This window comes from Nerophis ophidion, linkage group LG03 (genome assembly GCF_033978795.1).
Source record: "Nerophis ophidion isolate RoL-2023_Sa linkage group LG03, RoL_Noph_v1.0, whole genome shotgun sequence".
NCBI lineage: Eukaryota > Metazoa > Chordata > Actinopteri > Syngnathiformes > Syngnathidae > Nerophis > Nerophis ophidion.
The window spans coordinates 73,447,095-73,474,656 of record NC_084613.1 but is presented as its reverse complement, the minus strand read 5'-3'; the positions used below and the strand labels follow the sequence as shown (position 1 = coordinate 73,474,656).

At 40.2% G+C, this 27,562-nt stretch overlaps 1 protein-coding gene across 1 annotated transcript in view; it reads left to right on the top strand.

Moving 5' to 3' along the window:
* spred1 (sprouty related EVH1 domain containing 1) overlaps window positions 1-27,562 on the top strand; it is a 99,647-nt gene that overhangs the window by 19,782 nt on the left and 52,303 nt on the right. Inside the window, exon 2 of the mRNA XM_061896041.1 lies at window positions 23,205-23,481. Within this exon, the coding sequence (XP_061752025.1) occupies window positions 23,205-23,481 (277 nt within the window). The remainder of the gene's footprint in view (window positions 1-23,204; window positions 23,482-27,562) is intronic.

Sequence of the window (27,562 nt, the reverse complement as noted above, 5' to 3'; positions counted from 1 at the left end):
GTCGTCTTGATTGTTTGGGTGATTAATGGCAACGGTCCTCCGAGTAACCAGACGGCTTGGCCTGCCTGTGACGGAGACAGGACAACCGAGGGAACAGACCTTGTTCCATTCTCGTGCTTTAGAAATGTGCCTGGATCTTGGTGCATTGTAAAGGCCGCGCCATTTTGCATTTCCTATGAGTATTTTAAGAGCCTGCGTTAAGTGGTTTATTTGTCAGCACCTGAGTTGAGGGCAGATTTTAGAAGTATACCTTTTTTATATAAAACATTTAGGTGTGTTTCCTCGCCTGTTTTCTCTTTGGGCAGTGATATTCATTGACTATATCTCTGGGCTTGTGAGAAAAGTGATTTGAACAATAAATGTCTCGAATTGTGGATAGTGTTTGCAGTTGTGCGCTTGTGTGACCGTGAAGGCTGCGCCTTGTTGTGAAATCTTGGCTACAGCTGGCCTGAGATGGTTCTTTCCTGTGAGGCCGCAGACATAAAAGGGCACAGATGTAAATCCTAAACCTTGTGTCTTTGATGGAATTCCCAAAGCCTTTTCAGAACAGGAAGGGGATTTCTGTGCATGTCACAAATGTATTTTGCTGGTGTATGTGTTTTCTTGAGAGATCTGATCCTAAATCATTCCATTTTATACAGTAACTCAATAAACGAGTCATTTTCTTGACACATTGAATATTGGAGGCCTGCAAGCTCATACTTTGTAACTTGAATTTTCCCTGGTTAAGTCACCATATATACTTTGATCTGACTTAGGTAGGAAATAACCCGGTCCTAAAAGAATTCTAAACAACAAATGCTCTACTCCGTTGAAACTATGCCTTAACGCAGCGGTTACAGTGTCAAGTGTCCCCCATTTATGTGGAATATACTGTAATACAGGGGTGGGCAAACTACGGCCGGGGGGCCACATCTAGCCCATTTGTCTTTTTAATCCAGCCCGATAAATATTAGAACAAAATTTGGCAAAGATCTGTTTGGAGAATTGCCGCAACGAACCAGACATTAACGCATTAGCAAAAAAAGGATGATCAAGAACACTGTTCCCACTAAAAGAGAATGCAAGTCTTAATAACCCTGTAATCATTTTTGTATTTCCGATATGATATTGTTGAAAATAGATGTTTAGCCCATGTTTTGTAAGTTTACTCTCAGTTCCAACACATATGATAGATATGCTTTGAAATGTACATCTTTAAAATTTCAAAAGCCAATCTGGCCCGTGGGCCAAAAAATTGCCTATCCCTGCCCTACCAGGACTCATAATTTTTTTTGCATTTTACCTGCAAATTAGTGCTGTTTGTACATAGACTTGTGTTTTTTTTGTCCGAGCTTTTTCCAAATTCATGTCAGAAAAACTAAATTGATTAGTTTCTGACTCCTGAAATTCTGGTGATAGTGATGCTGCAGGACATAAGTGGCCTGATACAGTTGTTTTGTTGATTCACGAATATCACGGTTTGCGTTTGCTTTGTCCAGCTCCCTCCTTCCCACTGTTGTAGTTAAAAGTTCGACGAACATTTCTTGGAGACTTACTTTTATATCAAAGCACACCAGTGACGCTGTAACAGTCGAAACGTATGCTTTGTCTTGTCGTATCATTAGGTAATCTAATTTTCTTAATTGAATAGCACTAAATAGTAGGGGTGTAACCGTACGTGTATTTGTATTGAACTGTTTCGGTACGGGGGTTTCGGTTCGGTTTGAAGGTGTACCGAACGACACGGACATATTAAGTAGTGCACCGCACGTTGTGTAAACAACGCACACCGAGGAACCATGAATTGATTTACGTGGACCCCGACTTAAACAAGTTGAAAAACTTATTTGGGTGTTACCATTTAGTGGTCAATTGTACGGAATATGTACTGTACTGTGCAATCTACTAATAAAAGTTTCAATCAATCAAAAAAAAAACAACACATGGCATGCTAGCAACGACTGGGCTATGATAGACTGACCACACCTCCCCTTTACACGGGATATGTCCTCTTTGCGGAGTTGTCCAGGTGGAGTTTCTTAAATGCCTCGAATGACCGGCATTTTAAGTTAGGGTTGCGTGTATTTTCAATGCACGTTCAGGCTTAAGAAGGGGTTAAAAACAAAAAAAAAAAGGGACGCACACAGCAACATTCGTGATGGAAGGGCAGAGACAGAGAGCGAGATAAATGTGCATGCGTCGCCAGGCTCTGCTTTTTACCCATAGATTTATCAGATTTTATTTTTTATTATCTATAGCAGGGGTGTCAAAAGTGTGCCCCGGAGGCCATTTGCGACCCACGGCTAATGTTTCAAAGGCCCACGGCACATTCTAAAAATATTATTAAAATAAACAAAAACATAAACAAAAGTGAAATAAAAAAGCTTAAAGACTAGATGTAATTTATAAAAAGTTGCAACGTTGACTAATAAAACAAAGCTGTTTTTTTTTCTTTTAAACTGTCATTGCTCAAAACACGATATTGAATCAAAATCAATGTTATTATGAATTATTGACCTATCCAAGGTTCCCATTACTTCACATGAAACATTCCACTAAGAAAAATATTTTTGGTGGAAAATTTAGCAAATTTGTTGAATGAATAATCAAAACATTTATATTTTGTTGTTTTCTCACTGTAACAAAAATGAACCAAACCGTGACCTCTGAACCGAGGTAAGTACCGAAAACCGAAATTTTTGTGTACCATTACACTCCTACTAGATAGTAAATAAATTAGGGGTGCAAAGATTTGTTTTAACAACGATTACATTTTTGCAGTTACCGATATGATTCAAGGACAATCTCATTTTGTTAGAACAATGCGATCAAAAACAATTCAGTGAGTTGACATCAAGTAACTTCAGTAACTTTTAGTAAATAAATAATTCAAGCAGTTCGACAGTGAAATAAATACTGCATACTGGACACTGCAGATGACGTTTCCTATATTCCTGTTATTTCTTGTAAGGGAATTTGGTATAAATGAATTATGGATACAAACAAGCAAGTAAACAACAATTAACGGACAATGCATTCACATCCTTTTTGAATAAGGTGCAACCAACACTTCAGATTGAATTAATAAAAGGAAACTTTTCCACTCTCATTTTTAATATTTATGCATATTTCAATAAAGATAACCAACATTTTAGGAGTAAATTGACCTGCTAAGTAAAATTGCCAACCCAACCACACAGTATCTATTCTCCACCATGGTGTCGCCGAGTGTTCTTGTGAGGCAGCATCCCAGGTGTGCGGTGCATCTATGCCCCCTCATCCCTGTTAATGGCGTTTGCCCCTTGCTTCCTAATTTTCATAGCCTCCTTCATCCATCTCTTGTATTTATTTCTTCTGCGGAAATACTTTTTTCCTGGTTGTTACATGCTGTTGTTTAATGTTGTGTTCCGGAAGTTGCACCGTTGTGTAACATGCTCCACGTCACTCCCGTTTTGTTGGTGGCTTTAAGTTATGTTTTGGCTTGATATTATTTTGTTGTGTTGTGTTGTTTGTATTTGTTGTGACTCTTGCAACCGTGTTGTAGCTGAAAGTCTTTGTGTCTTGTAGTGTTTGCATTTGTTATGACCTTTCTCGACCACCGTAGCTACCCGCCATTTTTGTCTTGATGATATCACAGACGGGCAAATAGACTAAATGTTTGACGTCCTTATTATTTAAAGTTCTTAATATACTTCATATAAATTTGCTGTTCTTAAATCCATTTTTTTTTCTATTATCTATTAAATTAATCGATTCCCTTTTAAAACAATTTTGGATTCCACCCGCTCGACATCCATTGCTTTCGGTCCCCTAGAGGGGGGGGGGGGTTGCCCACATCTGAGGTCCTCTCCAAGGTTTCTCATAGTCAGCATTGTCACTGGCGTCCCACTGGATGTGAATTCTCCCTGCCCACTGGGTGTGAGTTTTCCTTGCCCTTTTGTGGGTTCTTCCGAGGATGTTGTAGTCGTAATGAATTGTGCAGTCCTTTGAGACATTTGTGATTTGGGGCTATATAAATAAACATTGATTGATTGATCTTATAGGCAAACTCACTGAACACAGATCACTATACTTGAAATTTATTAATATAAACCGATCAATCGTTACACCCCTAAAAGTATGTTGATGATCCAGGAATACATGGTTATGTTGGAATTATCACAAAGTATAGATTTTAAAATCTGTTTTACAAATGTGTGTTTTACAGTTTGTACTGGGTTACTAACAAGACAAATAATCAGAACTATTACTTTCCTTAATGTGTTTGTCGCTGAGCATGTTTCTGCTTAAGACATAGTATTAGACACATCCATGTCGTATTTGTGAGCGCTGTTTGACACACGACTGCAGGCCAAACCTTTCTGTTTACATTACTGCCACCAATTAGACAGGAGAGCAATCTCATGATGTTTGCTGTTACAAATATTGGATCACTTGGACTTTTTAGCATGTGTACTGCCTGCTAACATTGCCTCCATACGTGATTATTAAAACCTAATATGTACCTCGGGATAGGTTGATTGGCAACACTAAATTGGCCCTAGTGTGTGAATGTGAGTGTGAATGTTGTCTGTCTATCTGTGTTGGCCCTGTGATGAGGTGGCGACTTGTCCAGGGTGTACGCCGCCTTCCGCCCAATTGTAGCTGAGTTAGGCATCCCCAAAGGGAATAAGCGGTAGAAAATGGATGGATGTTACCGTATTCGTCTGTATTTTGTCAAAAGATGCAGGTAGAATTCAGCTACATTGTATACTGCAGGGTTGTTGTTCTTTCCTGAGTCAGTCAGTAGCTTAGCCGAATGTTCTTGTGAGGCAGATGACTCACCAGCAGCCTGAGCTGTTGCAAGGAGATACTGCAAAAAATGTCTCTTTCACTTCTCCTTCTATAGGCAAAGTATTGGCTTTCACCGCAGCTAATAAAGCAGGCGTGTGAACGCGAGTTGTTGTCGTGGGCGTCGTCCGAATTTACGATTGGCCTTTATTAATGGAAAACATAAAGCACCCCCAGTGAGTGTCTCTGTTCCTGGCCCTCGTGTCATAATTTGCTCAGCATCCATGTTGGGTCGTTGTCATTTGTTTAGCCGTGCCCTTCAAGTTTTCCGCTTATTCTAAGCATTTGAACCGTGGCTAATTGGCTAGCTGGTTTGTGGCGTTCACATGTGTCGCCCTGCTGGAAACTCCATGCTTTAGTTGGGAAATTTGCTCGGATGTTTTTTTCAAAACATTAAGCAAGCCTAGCATTTAACATTTTTTGCTTCTCTACACTTTTCTCGTTAAGGATAAGCTACACAATCGGATTTGGGATAAGTAGCTTGTGTTTATTTTGTCAATGATATTTTAATGATTTTCTACAAGCCAAATCTGTCTAGTGTAGCCTGACAATTTTTCTTTTTTTTTGATAGTGAGGAGAGATTTGTGGGAGATGGAAAAAATTAGTCAAAGGGGGAGACTTTTTCTCCCCTTTTCTGATGTTAATGAAAGGAGGAATGGTTTTCCAGCTTTTAGCTTGCAGAGTGTGTCTCTCCCCTGCAGCATGCTCCACTGCTTGGACATTGTGGGAGTACAAAACTCCAGTCCCGGGATCCAATAACGTGAAATTTCAGCAGAGAAGCAGCCATTGTGTAGTGAGAGGCAGGCGGGGAGGTTTTTTTTTTTTTTTTTTTTTGGTAGAAGGGGGAGACAGAGTTGAGGGAAGGGAGGGCAAGTTGGCTGGCTCCCAGGACTCAGGCCACATCCTTTCTCTCTCCTCTCATTCGTCACTCCTTCTCTTCCTTCTTCTTCTCTCCGTGTCCTTCTTTCAGTGCGTCCCTCTTGCCATCCAATCCCACCCCCACCACCTCCACCACTCATCATCGGGGTAGGAAGCCAAAGGCCGAGACACAAGCAAAAGCACGGTGGCATACTGGAGCCTAGTGAGCCATGGGTCCAGCCAGAGCAGTAGACAAACGGCCACTTTGTCCACTAAGGAAATGGTTGTCCCAGGTTCCCCCTTCTCCACCACACACTAGAGCGACCGGCCTCAAGGCCCACGCCTGCCTGGTCTGCACGTGCTTTCCTCCATCACGCCTTCTCTCCACCACAACGTCCTACTTTGTGTTTCTCCTCCCACTCTAAATCTGTTTAGTTCTTTTCAAACTGTCTTAAACAAAATCTGAAATTGTCGCAAACAATCCCTTATTGTGGATGACGCCCTGTTTTTAGTGGCACTGAATGTCCGCGCACATCCTTTTTATTGTGAATTAAAAAAAAAAGGCCCTATTCAGATGCAGTACGGAGCTGTTGACTGTCACCTTGGTCTCCACCCTGTTCCCATCCGCCTCCTCCCCCACAGTCCTCCATTTCATTCTCACCCCTCCCTCTGTTTTTCTCTCCTGCTTTTGGTCGGAAATGAAGTCAGTCATCCAGCAGAATAACTTGGAATAATTTGAAATGAGGGGGGGGGCTCTTTTCTCTCAATCCACCTCCCTCCCCTTTCACTGCGGCTCACAGGCACAAGCCAGCTGATGTGCTTCCGCTCTCGATTGTGTGTCCAGTGGACTGTGTGCTCCCAGCAAGGGGTGTGGAGGACAGCCTTTGTCTGCAACATCCCAGGCTAAAATTCCCTGTGTGCGTGTGTGTGTTCGTCTCAGGCACCTATTTTTTTTTTAGACCACTTGCTGTTTCTACCATGAGGAAAGCTCACATGAATGAATAGCCTCTTTGCTTTAAACGTCATATAAAAAGATTTGTTTTTGTTTCAGGGTGAGCTTTTGTAGAATGTTTGCGAAATAAAACCCTCGTCCACTTCCTTTCGGGATCTAAACCCTCCTCCTCCCTGTGAGCCGTCCCAGTGCTGGCATGTGTGAGATGGTACTTCTGAAGGGTCAGGTCCTGGTCATTGTGCCCTGGTCATGGCTGAGCGACACCACCGCCTGCCTTCTGTTCACCCCAGGGTCCCCTGCCTGACTGACAGCCCCTCCTGCGCCTATCACCCCCACATCCTTTATTGGGAGGGGGTGGGGGGTTAACAGCCGTCGTAATTCCATCTCTTCCTGCTTGCAAATTGGTCCAAAATGCTTTTTCTTTTTTACTAGGGTGAGGCCAGGGGTGTAAAATTAAACACTACTTCTTTGGCGTTGTAAAAAGGTGTGACCAGAAAGGGTGGTGCTGGGGGCTTATAAGTTAAGTTGTTATTCTCTTTACTACCAACATGAGCCAATGCTGTCCAAGTTTGGGGCAGCATTAGGGAGTAAACCCTGCACATTTAAATGTGAATACGGTGGATTGTAATGTTTGGAACGCCTACTGTCAGGGCTGCATGATTATGAGCAAACTAACAACCAGGAATATATTTATTAGTATTTAAATCACAGTTATTAATCATGTTATAGGTAAATGGTAGTGTGGGAGGGATGCATGAACATTGCGTCATTGTGTAATTTGTAATTAAATTACTGCATAAACAGGCTAAATTAACATTATCTAAATATTTAAAGTAGGGCTGTCAAAGTTAACGCAATATTATTGTTCATGCGTCCTGTCTACTTTTTGGTCCATTCCGTAGCGTGGGAAAAAGTAATGGTGTTCAGTCAATGTTAAGCCACAAGCTTGAAGATAGTGAGCAGAAATAAGCATAGAAAACGGTACATTATAAAAATCATACATTCAAAGCCCTGCCAAGTTGTTCTTCCGACAAGACCAGACAATCTTATCTTTGATCGTTGTTAGACATCGTCATTGCAGCTAGGGCTGGGCGATATATTGAGTTTGTAAGACATATCAATATATTTTTAAACAAGATATGAATTGAGAAAATATCATAATATTGATATAATTTTTTTCACGTTAAAATGACCAAACACTGCTTATTTGTTGTGTTATTTGTTCTACCCCACTTCTCACTCCCTCACAAAACTCCATGGGCTACTAAACCCCTCACCTTCCAAGACGTCCTTGCTGGTTTAAGAACATCCGTGATTGGTTGGTTGTTTACTATGATGAGCCACGATTTGTTGGGATTATGGAAAAACATTATGGACAGGCCAATCAGAGGGAAGATAGGGCGGGTCATCAAATCAGGAAGGGAAATCACAACAGACATTCAAATGACGACGAGAGTCGGAGAAAAGAAAGAGGGAATTTTCAAGCAGGCGATTTATATATTAAAAAATCTAGTGTAAGATGGCAGAGGGATTATTTTCTTTAGATTTTTCTTTTAGCATTGTAGACGACGTCCAGGAAATCCACAATGCGTCTACTTGGCCATATTTGGACAAATGTATGCGTCTGGATAAACATTAATTTGAGTTGTTTACCATGTAAGCACAAATCACAGACTGTTCTCGAGTTGCCAGGCCAGGCATATTTCACACGAGAAATGCTTCCAAAAATGTATGCCGAAGTGAGGACGGTCATAGCCTTTGATTGATTGATACTTTTATTAGTAGATTGCACAGTTCAGTACATATTCCGTACAATTGACCACTAAATGGTAACACCCGAATAAGTTTTTCAACTTGTTTAAGTCGGGGTCCACGTTAATCAATTCATGGTAAAAGCCGCAAAATTAAGTAAAGTCATTTCCTTAACACTGACCAGAACCTTACGTGTGTGACGGTCCATTACATCATCGACTGGTAATTAAAAAAGTTCCTGCCTGCAAATTAATTTCTTATCTGAGTTTGATACATTTGTATTGTATGTTATTTATTTATTACATAGAAATAATATAGAAATAATATTTTCAATTATATTTATGTTATGTAATTCTGTGCTACTTAAACAGTTTATTTTCTGTGCTGTTAATATCCATCTTGAATAACTGGGTTAATAAAAGTGCTACTGACTGGTTACAGTACAGTTGTCATCCACTTCAATTTCAGTGAATCTTGCTCAAAAATTATTATCTTTATACGTATGTATACTTTCACTGTAAAATATATCTATATATAAAATGAATATCGAGTTTAAGTAAAAATATATCGAGATATACTTTTTCTTCCATATCGCCCAGCCCTAACTGCAGCAACTGCCTGCTTGCAGAGTGGTGGAACTTTACTTTCGTCTTTGGACTACGGTTAAGTGAATTGATAACATGAAATGTAGACTGTTACACTGACTGCTTTTGTAAGATGGAATAAAAGCTCAGCAGCAAAAGAAAGACGATAAGTAGAAGGTCCAGAGTAATTTTTTATCAGAGACTTTGAGGTCTTCAAAACATGTCAAGACACTTCTCATATAATCACATACTTCTGGATTCATAATAATAGCACTACACGTCGTATCCGGTCTATTTACCATAACAAAATGAAAAAATGTCTTACATAACGATCATGCATTTTTTTTTTTGTAAGGGGCGCTGGAAGCCGGCAGACCCGTCAGCGATCCTGTTCTGTCTCCCTGTAATGTTTGTCTGATCTTGAATGGGATTGTGCTGAAAATTGTAATTTTCCTGAAGGAACTCTCCTGACGGAATAAATAAAGTACTATCTAATCTAATCTAATCTAATGCTTTGTCAAATATGTTTTGTAATGTAATCTGTAATATTTCTACCTAAATAATTTTTTACTGGCATATTGAAATGTTGTGTATATTCTTTTATAGCCTGTTCTGATTGATAGTCCGCAATTACAGAATGTTTAGGCTGAATATTACATTTGAATATTAGCGAAGGTTAAGACATTGTCATACAGAGATATCAATACCATTAACTTGTACAACATGTAATGTACAGAATAGCAGAAGCATGTCTTCAGGTAGAAATATTGCAGATTACATTTCCAAACATTTTTGACAATCAAAGCATAACCATAACAATCCACATTTTGTTTTATTTAATGTGCAAAACTGGCATTTAAACATGATGTAGCTCCTCTTCTTGAGTACAAGTGTTCCCACTGCAAGAAAGCTAATTCTGTAAGTTTACAAAACCTGGCAAGAAACCAACAAAATTCAGGTATTTTTTCTTACTGTCATTAAAAGTTGTTTATGTCCATTTTCTGTTGAGCTGTTTAAAAATGCATCATGCTTTAAAACACATTTCATTAAGGCAAACTAATTGTTCAGTCATGGTAAGAAAAACTTGAAAATGATCTGTTAATAATTAAAAATTTGATCTTTCTGTGATTAATCGAGATTCATTTTTAAGTTAACTATGAACAAACTGCAATTAATCACGATTAAGTATTTAAGTCATTTGACCGCCCTAATTTAAAGACAAATCTTTGTTTTTTGTTTATTAATATTATTAACATCTCATATTTTTATCATTATATGATGCCTTTAGTTCAATTCATCAATTTTTTATATATTTGTCGGGCGCCATAAAAAACAGCCATGTTCCGTGGGGGAGTCATTAATCAGACACCTCCGCCTGACCGAATAATATTATGATTATTTGTAGTGTGAAACCATAAAGAAAACTTGGTTTAACAATTGTACTCAATTACAGGTGAAAGTAAAAACAATTGAATATCATTCAAAGGTTTGTTTATTCCTGTAGTTTGATCTACAATGTGAAACTAATATGACATAAGCTCATAACATTCAACTTAAGATATTTAAAGCCTTCTTTTGATATAATTGTTGTAATTATGGCTTACAGTTTATGAAAACCTTAAATTGAAAAAAAATGTGGGATTTAATAAATTGTAAACCATGGTCATCAAAATTATAAGAGATAAATGCTTGACATATCTAGCTTTGCATGTAATGAGTTTATATCAGATATTCGTTTCACATTTGAAGTTGAATTGTTGACATGAATAGACTTTTGTAGGATATTCAGATGTTTTTTGAGTTTCATCTATACATTTCCACATTCCCTGGGTTCATATGCATGCACAAATGCAGAGGGTGCATGAATTCCATTGGAAAGCATGTCCCACAAAAACAACGGCAACCATGATTTGATTAACGTGGACCCCGACCTAAACAAGTTGAAAAACTTATTCGGGTGTTACCATTTAGTGGTCAATTGTACGGAATATGTACTGAACTGTGCAATCTACTAATAAAAGTATCAAAATGTTGGCACATGATAGAAAAGTGTCTCCAGACTCTTTTTCAGCTCCATTAGTCCTGCTAGTGCGACTCCAAGGAGACAAACAAACCAGAATGTTCTACAGGCGTCCACACCTGTTGCCATCATTTAATACATGCCTTTATTGGAGGCAGAATCTGACTACACTCCATGTAATAGAACAAGGCACCTGGCTGCAGCATCCTGGAATAAGTTTAATACCCGGCGCCGTGATCCTGGAGCTCTGTGCTCATACACAATGGAATCTGGCTTCGGCAGAAGCCACTTTGTAGAGTTTCAAGTTGAGCTGCTGTTGCTTTTCTGCCACCGTGGCTATGAAAGTGCTTGATTTGAAATTAAATCGTCAAACGACTGACGGATTTGAATGGAAGACCATGAAGTGTTCAATTTATAGAAAATAATGTTGACCATGACTGAAATCGGATTCCACTTAACTGCAACCATAACTGATATTTTCCATGGAAGGGAATAATCTGTGAATGTTCTGAACTTTTATTTTTATGCCTGTAAGCCAATTTTATTTAGCTGACTAATGTTTGCTATCCCGGGAGAGTTGTGCATTAGTGAATGTCTCTGGATATGTACCTTAACTTCCATGTTGTTCATCTTTGGTTGAGTCTGAATCAGCAGTGCCTCTGCTGGTTGCATCCAGGTAGTCTACTGCTTCTTAATTGCTCCAAGATGCCATTAATCAACAATCCTCCTATTTTCATTGAGTCGATTCCAATGAGCTATGTCAAACAAATTATATTAAGCTGCCAAAGAGAAACGAACAGCTGTAGTCAGTCGGTTAAAAGATTGTGGCCTTGTCAAGTTAAGACATTCTGGAACCTTTCTCAATCAACTAATAAAATATTTAGGTGAATGTATGTACAGTATATATTAAATCTCGCCCTCTTCCTGCTCTAAGCATATAAATTACGCACCACGTAACACATATTCACTTGCATTAGTTATGTTTGTTGTCAACTAATGGAAATTTGGCCACGTTTTTTTTTGTCCTGTCCAGTCATTCAGGCAAATCTTATCGTACAGATTTACTTTACAAAAGAGAAGTGTGGGATACTTCTCTTGTTGCCTTATTTGTATTTGACTTTATTAAATGGATTTATATCAATGTTTGGTGCAGCAGTACCGGAACAGGAAGGCACAGAAACAACAACAAAAAAAGAACAACATCAGCAAATACAATATGTACAAATATGATATAAAAAGTAATAGCAGACAAGCAGTTAGTGAAGTAAATATTTACATAGAATTGAGAATGATCATTATTTCACTACAAATGAAGCAATACAAATAACAATAGAAATATCACTATTGATAATGAATAATAATAATAATTACCTATTATATCAACAATACAATTGTTTCAAATGCAATGATACGTATATGTAATGATAACTTGAATTACAAAAGAAGGCTGACGAATAGAGGGGAAGAAGGAACAGCGAACTGTATTAACCTTGTAGATTGTTATAGTATATATAAGTTAAGCTTTGTCAGTGTGCCGTGTTTTAACCAGTTCCCCCTAGGGGAACAATGTTAATATATATGTTTCATGTTTGTTGTTTCAAAAATTGGAAATGGAAGGCTAAAAAGACAGATAACTGCATTGTTTGATGATAAATAGAGCGCATCATATTTGATTGATTTTTAATTCCAAGTAAGCCTCTAGCAGGGGATATGGGGTGCAGATATCTCTGCTTTAAATTTTCAGAATCCAAGAACGAGTTTCTGACGTAATGCTAACTGACTCTATAGAAGAAATACTAACTGATAATTGTGGCACAAAGCTCTGCCAAGGGTGTGGAATGCAGGTGAGCAAAGGTTGCGACTCTCCAAAGGGATAGGTACTATGAAAGAGACATTGGCCTTTTGGAGCACAAACCCAACCATGTGTCAAAGGTGGACATCCGGCATTTTTAGCTGCTCTCAGATGTTCTTCTTTAATGTGTTACCAAGAGTCTCGGCCCAAAAAAAAAAATAACGCTGTTCTCAGCACACCCTAACCTTTGTCATTTCCGGTGGCCTAATGGTGCGTTATCTAATCAGGGCAACATCTGACTCCAGGTGAAGAAGCAGGGAAGGCCACGGGGTTGGTGAGCAAGCAGAAAATGGAACAAGAAACGTGCGTTTAGGATTTAGGATTCATTATTTTTTCCAATCTCCTCTCAGTCATATTCATGAATGTGGTTGTAGTGTTTACTTGCTTAACATGAAAGAAATCCACATTTATTTTTTGTCAACATAGTCCTCATGTTATTGATTTCTTCTTTGACCTGCTTCAAGGGGACAGTTTGAAAATCAGCAGTATTTGACCCAAATGCTATGTAGACAAAAATATATATTCGGGAATAGGTAATTTTATATACTGATAATAATATATATCACAATACAATTCATATATATATATATATATGTGTATATATATATATATATATATATACACACACACCTGAAATGAATGATTCTGCTTATATTTTCTCAATTTGTTTGTAAAGCATATAATTTATCCATAAAAGGGCCAAAACAATTAAAAAAACAATGGTTTTGAGGTAATGTTTCTTTTGTCACATTTCATCACTGTCTCTGTACTGTTCATCATGTCAAGTGATAGAAAATAATAGATGTGTTGAGTTCATTAGCTGCATGTTTTGCAGATTAGCCTACTGTTTTTTGGTTGATGTCTGATGTTTTTGTTCCAAACAAAAGAGTTCCTCTTTCCTCTGGCACCAATTCCTCTTCAAATTGTGTTGGTTTAACTTCCATTGTGCTTTCCCATTCCTGCCACATTGTTGACATGCACGTCGGCTCTCACCGTAAAATTTTAAGTGACGTAAAATTGCTGCCATGAGAGAAGGTTTCTGCAGTTACGTTAGCCCCAGCCCAGACATACGTCATTAATTCTGGTGGTGCTTACTGACCTGGGAGATATTTTATGTGGTATATGATGCAATTATACTGTCAGTGTGACCGGTAGATGGCAGTCACACATAAGAGATACGTGTGGACTGCAAGATGACGCTAGCAAGCAAGCCCAAAACTTTTATGTTTTATTGAGAATATAAAACATTACACACAGCGCTCAAAAATATGGCAAAATGTTTTAATACGACTTTGGTATGCTTCAAAGCCACACCGCCTGATGGATTGCTGGCACATTACGGCTACCGCAGTCATACGTATTGTCATCTCAGGACATTCAATTGATCGCAACTGGACAGCTTGGTTTGTCTTAGAACACGTTTCACCGCTCATCCGATTAGACTTCATCAGTTCAAGCTCATAGACTTAGATTGTTCAGATCTAAGTCTAGACTGGGTATTACGTCTATGAGAGCATTATCAGACATCTTGTATGTATTGTGTTTTGACATGCGGGTATTATTATGGTGTGTGTATAAGGACCCCAAAATGTGTTGAGTTCATTAGCTGCACGTTTTGCAGATTAGCCTACTGTTATTTGGTTGGTGTCTTACTTTTTTATTCCAAACAAAAGAGTTCCTCTTTCCTCTGGCACCAATTCCTCTTCAAGTTGTGTTGGTTTAACTTCCATTGTGCTTTCCCATCCTTGCCACATTGTTGACATGTACGCGCCTGTTGCCTCTCTCCGTAAAATTTTAAGTGACATAAATTGCCCCCATGAGAGATTGTTTCTGCAGTTACATTAGCCCCAGCCCAGACGTACAACTACAATTACAACAAGAGTAATACATATAAGACAAAATAAATGTTTATGTTGTACTACGATTTATATATCGTAATATTGCATTAGTTGGAGTTTGAAAAAAATATCAGTCCCCATCCATACTCAACTAGAAAAGTTTACACCACATGTATTTGATCGTGGCGCCACAGCAACAAAAACGCTGCCACGCTATCAAAATGAGCTGCTTTTTATATTTAAAACAAAAAAAAAATTTCACATTAAAACAAATTTAAGTAATATTTTGTTTGTAAGGATATTCTGTATGTGATCTGTCATGTACATACCATAAGGCACACTTAAAATGCTTTCATTTTCTCAAAAATCGATAGTGCACTTAATAACCCAGTGCACCTAACGGATTAATTTTGGTTGTGCTTACTGACCTGGAAGATATTTTATGTGGTATATGATGCAATTATACTGTCAGTGTGACCGGTAGATGGCAGTCACACATAAGAGATACGTATGGACCACAAGATGACGCTAGCAAGCAAGCCCAAAACTGTTAATGTTTTAATACGACTTTGGTATGCTTCAAAGCCACACCGCTTGATGGATTGTTGGCACATTACGGCTACCGTAGTCATACGTATTGTCATCTCAGGACATTCAATTGATCGCAACTGGACAGCTTGGTTTGTCTTAGAACACGTTTCGCCGCTCATCCGATTAGGCTTCATCAGTTCAAGCTCATAGACTTTGATTTCTCAGATCTAAGTCTAGAATGGGTATTATGTCTATGAGAGCATTCACAGACATCTCATATGTATTATGTTTTGACATGCGGGTCTTATTATGGTGTGTGTATAAGGACCCCAAAATGGTGCCTATCTGAAGCTTTTTGTTTCGCAATATTACGCAAAAGGAACTTTTCTTAACCGGTGTGTATTTGAGATCTGCATATGTCCTGAAAATGTGTGCGCATCCGCCATTGTAGCCCGCGTCGTAGTCAATGAGTTCTTTTTCTCTATTCTTCTGTTGTGGGGCATTCGTTGTCCTCTTTTGCCATTTCTAATACACAGTAGCGTACAGTTCCAACGTATATCTTTTAGCAGTCTCGCTATGGCTGCGCTAAAAAAAAGACCGCCCATAAATCAGGGTATCGAGAAGGGAGAGAGAAATTGGCTTGAGGATGGTCTGTAAAACATAAACTGTGCAACATTTTGACCAAATAACCACTGTTACATGTCATGTAGAACACAGGGAAGTGTTTTAAAAGCACCTTTTAATCCGGTGAGCCTTTTGAATGAATATAGACCTGAATAGACTGCTCATGCCCTTTTGTCTGAAAAATGTGGTTCTATTGGCAAAAATAGGTTTGAAAAACATCTGAAATATCATAAAAATGTTTCTTGATGGTTTAATTAAAAAAAAAAAACTTGCATCTAAATCTCCTGTCTGGCGCGCTACAGCTGGCTGTACGGAGTTGGCACCCGGCAAAAGTAAGGAGAGAAAGTTTAAATGAAAGTTACTGTAAATTAGTTAATACATGTCTTGTTCAAGTCTGTAAACGACCCTAATTTTGACATTACTACCGACTAAGGTTGTCACGATACCAATAATTTGGTACCACTATATATACGTATACCGATACTTTTCTGAATAAAGGGAACTACGAAAAAGTGTCAATTTTGGCATCATTTTAACATGAAATCTTACAATACAATAAACATATGTTTCCTTTTGCACTCAAAGAAAAATTTTAGAAGGTTAAAATATAAATTAAAGGCCGTTAAACCCATTGTGTTTTTCTTGTTGCACTCAAAGAACAATTTACAATTTTCCATATTACATATAGTCTGCCATAATCAAGGATTAGATTAGAATTTAATAAAAAAAAGCTTTATTTACATTATATTAAATGCTTCATGAATTATGGTTGCCAATCCTGGTCTGTGCTTTAAGACGACAAGTACAATAGTTAGGAATGAAGTACTAAAACACAACTATGGATACATGTACCCAGATAAGCCATGTAGCAGGTACACATTTGTTAAAGATAAAACACACATTTTAGCAATTTGTTACCACATTCAGTCATTTTCCTTGCACTTGTTGACATTAGGTGGGGGGTCCTAACTCCGCTAATATTTTGCATCAATCCAAGCAGCTGTGTGCGTGTCGACGTATCTACATGTTATGTATCTACATGTGCACAACAGGGTTTACTTATGAGCGTACAGTATGTGTTTTTGTGAGAACTTAATGCCGTTTGCCGGTGTTTCTTCAAACCTCAGTTTCGGACATGTGTGTTTTGGAGTGTGCATGTGGTCCCTGTGCGTGTTTGGGTTTTCTCCGGGTGCTATGGCTTCCTCTCACATTACAACAAAATGCATGTTAGCTTCATTGGAGACTAAATTGTCCCTTGGTATGAATGTGAGCGCGAATGATTGTTTTTCTCTATGTGCCCTGCAATTGGTCCTGTTAATTTTCATTACGACATCAATGAGCTAGTGTTTTTTACGTTAGCATTAAGCCAGCTGCATTAGAGCCAACCTTTATCCTGTATAATTGCATTGCTTTTTTAAGTCCATTGCTTGGATTCACATGACTTCACGTCCGACTCATGTCTGGCTCATTGAATGGTCGCGGTGGTCAAGCCAGCGTCTGTTCTCAATGGGTCGTGGCGCCATACATCCATCTATCCATTTTCTACCGCCTGTCCCTTTCAGGGTCGGGGAGGGTTGCTGGAGCCTATCTCAGCTGCGTTTCGGGCGGAAGGCAGTGTATACCCTGGACAAGTTTCCACCTCATCGCAGGGCCAACACAGATAGACAGACAACATTCACACTCACATTCACACACTAGGGCCAATTTAGTGTTGCCAATCAACCTATCCCCAGGTGCATGTTTTTGGCAGTGGGAGGAAGCCGGAGTACCCGGAAGGAACCCACGCAGTCAGGGGGAGAACATGCAAACTCCGCAAAGAAAGATCCCGAGCCCGGGATTGAACTCAGTACCTTCGAATTGTGAGGCAGACGCACTAACCCCTCTGGCGTCATTGAGCCTAAAAGTGCCTCAAGCTCGTGTGGTGTTTGGCTGTTCAAAGTGAACCGTTCAAATTGCGAAATGGATTAACGTTTCTTAAGAGTCCTTCAAGCGGTACACAAAAATGGCGGAAGAGTGCAAGATTTTATCAAACGACGACAACTAGAAAAGTCAAAGGGAGCAATCAAATAACGCATGAGTATGCAGTGATCACTTCGTTAAGTTTGTTTGATATACTTTTTGTAACGATGTGTCACTTCATTTCTGTTAGTTTTTTGTGTTTTTGTATTTACTTCCGGTTCAGTGCTCTTATTTTGTTGTATTTCCTGTTTTTATTCACGGAGCACTATTTTTCTCTTTTCGTTGATTGGCAGCGGTTCACACCTGCTGTCAATCACACTAGTGTCTATTTATGTTTCACTCGAGCACTCCTCAGTGCTCGATGATAATATTATGTTGAGAACGTTTATCTGCACGACTGCTTTATGTTTGCTTTTGTTATTTTCTTTTGTGTATTAAATTCATCTTACCTCCACGCAACTCTCCTGGATTCTTGCATACTCGGGGACACACAACTGCAGCCATGCGACATCCCAACAGTATCATCGAGCCAGAAGAAAGTGTCCTCGCGAGAATCCCTGTCGGCAATCCTCAGCCGACGTTCTGGACCGCACAATTCCTGGAGGACTTGAAGGCCAGGTTTGTGCGGTCCCAGCCAACAGATGCGGACCCTCTCCCCGCGGCAACGCCACCGGCTTCGGCTCTCCGACCGGCGCGTCCCCCGCCGCCATCTTTCCTCTCGGCTCAACGGCTGGCTACGGCTCTCCGACCAGCACGTCCGCCACTTCCTGCATGCCTCGCGGCTCCCGCGGCAACGCTACCGGCTACGGCTCTCCGACCGGCGCGTCCTCCGCCGCCATCCTTCCTCTCGGCAACGCTGCCGGCTACGGCTCACCGACCGGCGCGCCCGCCTCCTCCTTCACGTCTCGCGGCTCCGTCGCCTACTGCGGCTCTCCGACCGGCACGTCCGCCGCCGCCATCCTTCCCGTCGTCTGCTGAGCTGCTTCTCCCTGCTCCTACGCAGCTTCCAGCGGCTGCTCCCCGGCTGCTCTTTCTGCCAGCTCCCGCTCTCTTTTTTGGATCGCCGAGAGCTCCAGTGGAGCCCACAGTGAGGTCACTTTTGTCCTCCTGCTGGGACTCGGCGCGGGACGTGTCTTCGTCCCTCTTCCTGGCCTCCTCCCGCCCGTCCCTGGTTTTCGCACCGGGGGACGCCGACGAGCAGGCATGTCTTCCCGCAAGTGTGGACGGTTTCTGGCAGCCGCCTAGTGGAGGGGGGCCCACAATACACTGCGGTGCAGCCAGGCACACACCGCTGTCATCTTCGCAAGCGTCTCCTTCCACGGAGACATCTACGTGCCTGGCGGGCTTTCGCACAGCCCCAACGCCGGCTCCACGCCTAGCCCCTACGCCGGCTCCACGCCTAGCCCCTACGCCGGCTCCACGCCTAGCCCCTACGCCGGCTCCACGCCTAGCCCCTACGCCGGCTCCACGCCTAGCCCCTACGCCGGCTCCACGCCTAGCCCCTACGCCGGCTCCACGCCTAGCCCCTACGCCGGCTCCACGCCTAGCCCCTACGCCGGCTCCACGCCTAGCCCCTACGCCGGCTCCACGCCGAGTTCCAACGCCGGCTCCACGCACAGCTGCAACGCTGACATCAGCAGCACTACGCACGGCTCCACCGCCAAGAGCAGCACCACGCCGGGCTTCGTCACCGCCGGCATCCGCTACTCCTCGGCCGGCATTTGCTGCTCCTCGCCCGGCGTCATCATCTGCCGCTTTCACGCCGCCAATGACATCTGCCGCTTTCACGCCGCCGATGACATCCGCCGCTTTCACGCCGCCGATGACATCCGCCGCTTTCACGCCGCCGATGACATCCGCCGCTTTCACGCCGCCGATGACATCCGCCGCTTTCACGCCGCCGATGACATCTGCCGCTTTCACGCCGCCGATGACATCTGCCACTTCCACGCCGTTGATGACGCCTGCGGTTTCCACGCCGCCGGTTACGTCTTCTGCTTCCCGGCCTGCTTCAGCGCGCCCGCTTCTACGTCGGCCGTGGATGTGGCCGTGCCCTGCGCACTCTCCTCTTTTTCGGCCAGTGATTTGGCCGTTCCCTGGCCGCCCGCCTCGCCAGTTCCAGCGGCGCTCTACGCGGCGCCGCCACCTGACTTTCCCTCGCTGGCTGCGGGGACACGAGGTTTGGCAACCCTCCACCAAATCCTCCCTCCACCCTCCCTTACATTTTGGACTTTTTTCCATTTTTTTTTCTTTCCCAGGGAACATCTGGTATCTGTTCCTTGAGGGGGAGGTCCTGTAACGATGTGTCACTTCATTTCTGTTAGTTTTTTGTGTTTTTGTATTTACTTCCGGTTCAGTGCTCTTATTTTGTTGTATTTCCTGTTTTTATTCACGGAGCACTATTTTTCTCTTTTCGTTGATTGGCAGCGGTTCACACCTGCTGTCAATCACACTAGTGTCTATTTATGTTTCACTCGAGCACTCCTCAGTGCTCGATGATAATATTATGTTGAGAACGTTTATCTGCACGACTGCTTTATGTTTGCTTTTGTTATTTTCTTTTGTGTATTAAATTCATCTTACCTCCACGCAACTCTCCTGGATTCTTGCATACTCGGGGACACACAACTGCAGCCATGCGACATCCCAACACTTTTAACATTTAGTGTTTCCCATTTAAGTATTATCTTGAGATTATATTTTTTTCTTAAACATATTTTAGCTACGAGTGTTTCGTAAAGCATCAACTCGGCGAGACAGCAAAGACAGCAAATTTGAGCAAAACCTAAGAGTTAAGTTTCTACCAAAGGCAATTAAGCTTTCAGCACAAACACAATGTTGACATCTACAGTTATGTTTTGATAGACGAAAAAAACACGAACTTGTAAACGGCGCGTGGAACAACAACAAACATGGCAGTAGACGCAAAGATAAATCATAAAATGCAACCTTACTCAAGCTAAAAATACATATTATCCATCCAGTAGAGTTAATACTTAATAAAACTCAAACTTAATACTAATTTCCTTGACCCAGCTCCACACAAGAAGTTGTAGACCTCCATGCTTTTCCAAGTTTTAATCTGTTTTGTTGTGTAGAATGATGTCTGGTGCACCACATAGTATCATAGTTCAATATGTCTGGGAACGCGACCAAAGGGTAATCCTCGATATCACTTGACAAATATATTTTTTTAAGTATAGGGATCTGTTCCATTGCATAGTTGGATTGTTTTCAGACAGTTATTGCCCTGCTTGTTCTACTATAGCCATCTAAGCTCAGTTGACCACCACCGGTTTTCACTTTCGGGAACAAGTCACGTCACAGAATACAAGCAGTGAAGTGAGTGAATTATATTTATATAGCGCTTTTTCTCTAGTGACTCAAAGCGCTTTACATAGTGAAACCCAATATCTAATTTTTACATTTAAACCAGTGTGGGTGGCACTGGGAGCAGGTGGGTAAAGTGTCTTGCCCAAGGACACAACAGCAGTGACTGGGATGGCGGAAGCGGGGATTGAACCTGCAACCCTCAAGTTGCTGGGACGGCCGCTCTACCAACCGAGCTATACTGCCCCAGCAATACCAAACTGTATTATTTATTTAACATGATTCCTGCATCTATGGCCACTTCATGTATGTGTATAATGTATTTTCATTAATTTGCTTAGTTTTAAGGTGACTTCATTTTGAAGAATATCAATAAACCACCTTGTAATTTTTTCATCTCTGAAAGACAAGCGGTAGAAATGGATGGATGGATATTTCAAAAGACTATTTACATACTTGGCAAATTCCCACATTCAGGGTGGGCAGAATATAGTGGAGCCTGGGCCTACCTTTACAATTAGCAGGATCAATTGAAAAATAGAGCAAAACAATAAAACAAAAAGTATATCTCATTACTAATAACTAATAACACATATTTGTTTCTGGATATATGTAAAACATTTGTTTATCCTTAAAAAAAAAATGCAACGGTTCATAGCCAATCAAATTAATAAGTGATGTCATAAATATGTGACTTCATATTGAACACACCCATTCCACGCCCCTAACCAGGCCCCAGCTGCCACATATATACTGCCAATCTGGGGGAAACCATTATCTCTATTCATGTAAAGCAATTGCAGTCCATCACACAATATAGTGTTCTCTCGTTTATCGTAGGTGTTAAGTTTTGGACCCAATTGTTTGTAGGGGAATTTCCGTAAAATAGGGACGCTATTTAACTGTACAACTTTTACAAATATGTTATATTTATTTACCAGCTTTATAAGACCTCCACACACAAATATAAACACTTCCTTTAAACTTTATAAACTCTAAAACAACATACTTTTTCCATAAAGATTAAATGGGTTCTTTAATCTCAATGTACTCTGTGATTCCTTTAAAGGGGAACATTATCACAATTTCAAAAGGGTTAAAAACAATAAAAATCAGTTCCAGGTGGCTTGTTTTATTTTTCAAAGTTTTTTTCAAAATGTTACACCTCCTGGAATATCCCTAAAAAGAGTTTTAAAGTTCTTGATTTTCGCTATTTGCGATGCGACTGTCCATTTCCCTGTGACGTCATACAGGGCTGCCAATACAAACAACATGGCGGTTACCACAGCAAGATATAGCGACATTAGCTCGGATTCAGACTCGGATTTCAGCGGCTTAAGCGATTCAACAGCTTACGCATGTATTGAAACAGATGGTCTGAGTATGGAGGCAGATAGCGAAAACGAAATTGAAGATATTGAGCAAATAGCTATTGACGCTATTCGGCCATAGCATGGGTGTACCTAATGAAGTGGCCCATAGCATGGTTGCCTTATTAGCATCGCCGGTAAAATGTGCGGACCAAACGATCAGGACTTTCGCATCTTGTGACACTGGAGCAACTTAAATCCGTTCTGACGTCATCGCTACAAGACCGATAAACAGAAAGGCGTTTAATTTGCCAAAATTCACCCATTTAGAGTTCGGAAATTGGTTAAAAAATTACATGGGCTTTTTTCTGCAACATCAAGGTATATATTGACGCTTACATAGGTCTGGTGATAATGTTCACCTTTAAATCCATAATGCACTGAGACCATCATAAATGAACACTATATATTTAATTTCTCTGTGAATCTTTGACTATGATGCTTTTATATTCTGGTTTTAGCCCGCTTTTTAAGACGGGACATTCTTTTAACAGCTTTGAGTACCAATCCTAGAAATGTATTGTATCCGCCAAGCAAAACACAGTTTTGTATGTCCTGGCACCATGATTTTAATTTATTATTAACTCTTTCCCACGTTCTTTAGTGGTTTATTTTGTATGTGTTACTACCACCTATAGGTACAACTTAATATTTAACACATTTGTAATGTTGTTTTCATGTGTAATATTTCTTGAAAATAATAACCCCCCTTTTTTTTCCAGTGACAGTTATGCGCGTGTGAGAGCAGTGGTCATGACGCGGGATGACTCCAGCGGTGGGTGGCTTCCCTTGGGCGGCGGAGGCCTTAGCTGCGTTACCGTCTATAAGGTCAACCGGGTGGAGGACAGCGGCAGCACCCATAGCGGTGGCAACAGAGGGAGCACCGGCAACCTCAGCCCCTGTAGCTCCAGTCCGACTCCAAGCCTCAGTCCCAGCCCTAGTCCCAGTCCAACAGCGGTGGAGTTCTACATAAAAGGCGAGAGGCTCAAAGACAAATTGGTAAGGAACACTCAGTGACGCACACGCACACATTGGACACTAGTAGTTGCTGGTTAAACCGCACTTTGCAAACACCACAGGGTGCTTGGAAACATTCCTTAGAGATTTGGGTCCATATTGACACGATGCCATCAAGCAGCTGCTGTGAAATTGCCTGCATCCCAAATAGAAGGAAGGGGATACTTTTGTGCGTATAGGTTGTATTCAGACTTTTGAACGGAAGTGAACAAAGTGTTGGGCCACCAACCAACATGGCTACTGTGCAGTGAACAGAGTGTGACCTATCTGAGTAAGTAAAGGGGCCTGGATCTTACCACAAAAAAACACAAACGGCAGATACAAATAAAAAATGTGAACACCGCAATAGAATATATCCCTGTACTTTATCAAAACAAGATTTGTCCTTTTTTGGATCTCAAGGATTAGCCATCGTTCCCAGTAGGGCTGGGCGATATATCGTTATACTTGATATATCGCGGGTTTGTCTCTGTGCGATATAGAAAATGACTATATCGTGATATTCGAGTACACGTTCTCACGCAGTTGTTTTTAGCTGCTGGCATTACACTACAGGCTCTTCCCACTCTGTTGTCTCTACTTCTCACAGACAGACAAGCGCACCTTTTTGCACACGTCACATACTGTCACGTCATACGTCACATACGTATACGCCCTCGCGGACGGAGCAGAGAGGTAGCGACATGGGTTACGTCAGCTGTGATGCTAGCGGTAATACGAGAGAAAGAAGGTGCAAATCTGGTAACAAATGAAAGAAGAATTAATTCCCAAGAAAAACAGCAGGGGCTCCATCGTCTGGCGGTGGTTTGGCTTCAAGTGGGAATATGTCGAACAGACAACCGTAATTTGTCAGGTGTGGTGCTAAAGCGTTGCTACCAAAGGTAGCATTATTGCTAATATATAGCATCATTTGAAAGGTCACCTGCTAGTAGTGGCGTTCAGTATAAAAATTGCACATTAATTTAATGTTGTTTTGATTTGTCATCTTAGTGACATCTTGCACAAAAGTGCACTCATAGCGTGTTTTAAAATGTCTCTGACAAACGTCACACTTTCTGTTTATAAATGACACAAGTTTATGTGCCACTGCTCAATAACTGTTTAATGAATACAGTTTTGATCAATTGACTTAGTTGTGAGTTCCTTCTCTGCATGAAAGTTTAAAATGAACAAATAATAATGCAGTATGAACAAGAATGTTTTAATGTAGACACATAGAATCATCATACTTGGTGTGATTATATGTATCAAGTGTTAATTCAAGGCTAAGGCAAAATATCGAGATATATATCGTGTATCGCGATATAGCCCACAAATATCGAGATATTAAAAAAATGGCCATATCGCCCAGCCCTAGTTCCCAGACATGTCAAACGATATGGTGCTCCAGATATCATTGTACAGGACAAAAGAGATGAAAACTTGGAAAAGCGTGTGTGTGTGTGGGCGCGTGTGGTTGGGTGACGGAAATTGTTTTCAAGACTCTCCTTAATAAATCATGCAACGTTTTTGCTCGAGCAAAGTTACATTCATGATTTAATTTTGTGTCCACAGCCATTGTTGTTGCTTTGTTTTTGTTGTACGCGCCGTTTACGAGTACACGTGGCTTTCCCAGCCTTTAACAAAATATAAATATAGATTTCAACATTTTGTATGTGCTGAAAGCTTCATTTATGATTGCTGCTTTCATTAAAAGTTTAAATCTTTTAGGTTTTGCTCACATTTTCTTTCTTTTATTAAGACTTGCCGAGTTGGTGCTTTACGAAAGCACTCATAGCAAAAATATGTTTCAAGAAATACAAATAATAACATAGTACTTAAATAAGAACTATTAAACATAAGTAGTATATCAAACAAACCTTAAACATAAGGATCACTGCCAACGTGTGCGTTTTCCTTTTCTCTTCTACTTTCGTGAAATCTTGCACTCTTTCACCATTCTTGTTTACCTCTTGAGGAACTTTAAAGAAACGTTTATCCTTTTAGCGATTTGAACGGTTCCAACAGTCTAAAACAGTGCAAGCATGAGTATGCGCTTCCCCGGACACATGACAACACTTCCTCATTCGTCACCAATCACGGACCTTGTGTTGGCAAACATGGGAAAAACTAAGATCAAATCCAAACCACACGAACATAAAACATTAACATTAGCTGGTCGTTGCAGTATGATTTGATATATATATATATATATATACATATATAAACATATATAAACATATATATATATACTGTGTATATATATACATATATATATATTTATATATATATATATATATATATACATATATATATATATATATATATATACATATATAAACATATATAAACATATATATATATATACTGTGTATATATATACATATATTTATATATATATATATATATATATATATATATATATATATATATATATATATATATATATGGTTCTCATAGTCATCATTGTCACCGACGTCCCACTGGGTGTGAGTTTTCCTTGCCCTTATGTGGGCCTACCGAGGATGTCGTAGTGGTTTGTGTTGTGGTTTTTGCAGCCCTTTGAGACACTAGTGATTTAGGGCTGTATAAGTAAACATTGATTGATTGATTGATTGATATATATATATATATATATATATACATATATATATATATATATATATATACATATATATATATATATATATGTATATATATATATATATATATATATATATATACCCCTTATGAAACAGCCCTGTAGAGATGAAGTAGTCTTGTGATTTTCCCCACACCTATATATATATATATATATATATATATATATATATATATATATATAGCCTAATATCTTCACACTATTGAAAAATGATGTACCAACAGCTTGACCACCGAATAAAGACTTTGATCGCCGAAAACAGCGCTACTGAAACTGGATGTAAACAAAATGCACGCCATGGTGACTGTCTCGAGCGTTGTCAGCATGTCTGCAATGTAGACGTAATTTTAATATATTCCAGATATACCCGTGGACAGCCATCTAGAAAATGTGCAAATATTAGGAGGACAGTGGTGTCTTTTAAGAAGAGAAAGTGTCCAACTCGATCAACATCACCAAGCAAGAGTGACGTCATGCTTACTGCAGCTCGCCTCTTTAGTCAGGGACAATGAGGGATAGAAGGTAAAAGTCTCTAAACATGAGTACATGAGTACACCAGAAGAAGATGTTAGATATTTTGCTATTTGTTTTTAATTAAAAAATAAATTAAAAAAAAGTCTGTAAACACTTGAAAAAAATCTCAACAAAGTACATTGTACAAAAATTACAAATATGGCAAAACGATTTAAAAATATATTTATGTTAATACTAATTCATAATAACAGATTTGTTTTAAATGGATGTTTTTGATGGAAAAACTACTGTTACTTTGTTGATTTTCTGCGTTAAGTCACCTCCGGTTCCCCAATACCCCGCACCTTCATTGCTCAAAAACACACTTGAGCAGGAAGCGGTTGTTGGACTTTCCTCCATGGCGCAGGTATCTGAAAATAGGAGCAAACTGTGTGACGCTATGATGCATGATTACATCATCAGGGAGAAGGGCAGATTACTCAGGAGCTGAGAATGATGGAGGGGAGGATGTGGGAAACGGAGCTTGAAAGGGATGTAGGATTAAATATATAGTGGAAAAATATACTGACTCTTGTAATAAGTGCCAAACATTCATGTTTATTCACAAATTGGCATGAATTTTCGAAGATTCTCACAGCCAATTTAGTCATGTGATAGTCACTCATTAGTAAGCTATGGGTTTCACATTTACAGTAACCTAGTCGTGGGTTTCATAAGGAGGTCGTGTATCAAGATTACATTCGTACGTAGAGACAGTGCAGGTGTGACATGTAATACAACACTATCAGCATCCAAAAGCATATTATCTGTTGTTCTTGCCACCAATTTTACATAGACATCAATAAGGTGCTCATTTCTCCTTCCGGTGCTCATTTCTCCTTCTGACCGCTGTAGGCTTGTTGACGTTGCAATCCTTTACTCATAGTACATTGTATGCAAGAATGTTATTTCTGTCTGTGAGTCGCCTTC